The sequence below is a fragment of the Crocodylus siamensis genome, chromosome 1, assembly GCF_052110815.1.
Source record: "Crocodylus siamensis isolate JL-2025a chromosome 1, ASM5211081v1, whole genome shotgun sequence".
NCBI lineage: Eukaryota > Metazoa > Chordata > Crocodylia > Crocodylidae > Crocodylus > Crocodylus siamensis.
This window is the reverse complement of record NC_143395.1, coordinates 423085006-423085950: the sequence shown is the minus strand read 5'-3', so window position 1 is coordinate 423085950 and position 945 is coordinate 423085006. Positions and strand designations below refer to the sequence as shown.

At 51.5% G+C, this 945-nt stretch overlaps 1 protein-coding gene across 1 annotated transcript; it reads left to right on the top strand.

The window, feature by feature from the left end:
- On the top strand, window positions 1-945 carry LOC149875658 (olfactory receptor 52E2-like). Its single transcript, XM_090031475.1, has one exon. It carries the CDS (start codon window positions 1-3, stop codon window positions 943-945), a length of 945 nt encoding a protein of 314 aa, XP_089887601.1.

The window sequence follows — 945 nt, the reverse complement described above, 5'->3', positions numbered from 1 at the left end:
ATGTCAACTTGCAATGGCACTGGCTTCAGACCCTCCTCCTTCATGCTGGCAGGCATCCCGGGGCTGGCAGCTGCCCACATCTGGTTTGCTATTCCTTTCTTCTCCATGTATATTGTCACCGTTGTAGCCAACTTCACCCTCTTGTTTATCATAAAGATTGAGGAGAGCCTCCGTGAGCCCATGTATCTCTTCCTGGCTATGTTGGCCATCACTGATCTATCTCTGGTGACCTCCATAGTGCCGAGAATGCTGGGGATCTTCTGGTTCAATGCCAGGGAAACTGGGGTCAATGCCTGCCTAACCCAGATGTTCTTCATCCCCTTCTTGTACGTGATGGAATCGGGGATCCTGCTGGCCATGGCTTTGGACCGATTCATCGCCATCTGCTATCCCTTGAGATACATTATTATCTTGGCAAACACAGCATTAATAAAGATTGGCTTGGTCATTGGATTCAGAGCCATGGTGGTGCTCATGCCAGCACCACTGTTGGTGAGGAAGCTGATGTACTTCCGAACCGAGGTCGTCCCCTACTCCTATTGTGCATACATGGCCGTGGTGCAGCTGGCCTGTGTGGACACATCAGTCCATGTTATGTACGGGCTCTTTGTTATCGTTGCCTCTGTTGGGGTTGACCTCTTCTTCATTGCCTTGTCCTATGCCCTGATCCTCTGGGCTGTCTTCCGGTTGCCATCCAAGGAGGCCCGGAGTAAGTCCCTGGGCACTTGTGGCTCACACATGTGTGTTGTGCTGCTTTTTTACTCCCCCGTGGTTTTCTCTTTTGTAGCCCAGAAGCTTGGGTTCAGCATGGCCCCAAACATCCAAATAATTGTGGACAACCTCTACTTCCTGCTGCCTCCCATGCTCAACCCCTTGGTGTATGGCATGAGGACCTCGCAGCTCCGGAACAGGGTGGCTAAGGTGCTCCATTGCACAAAGATATGA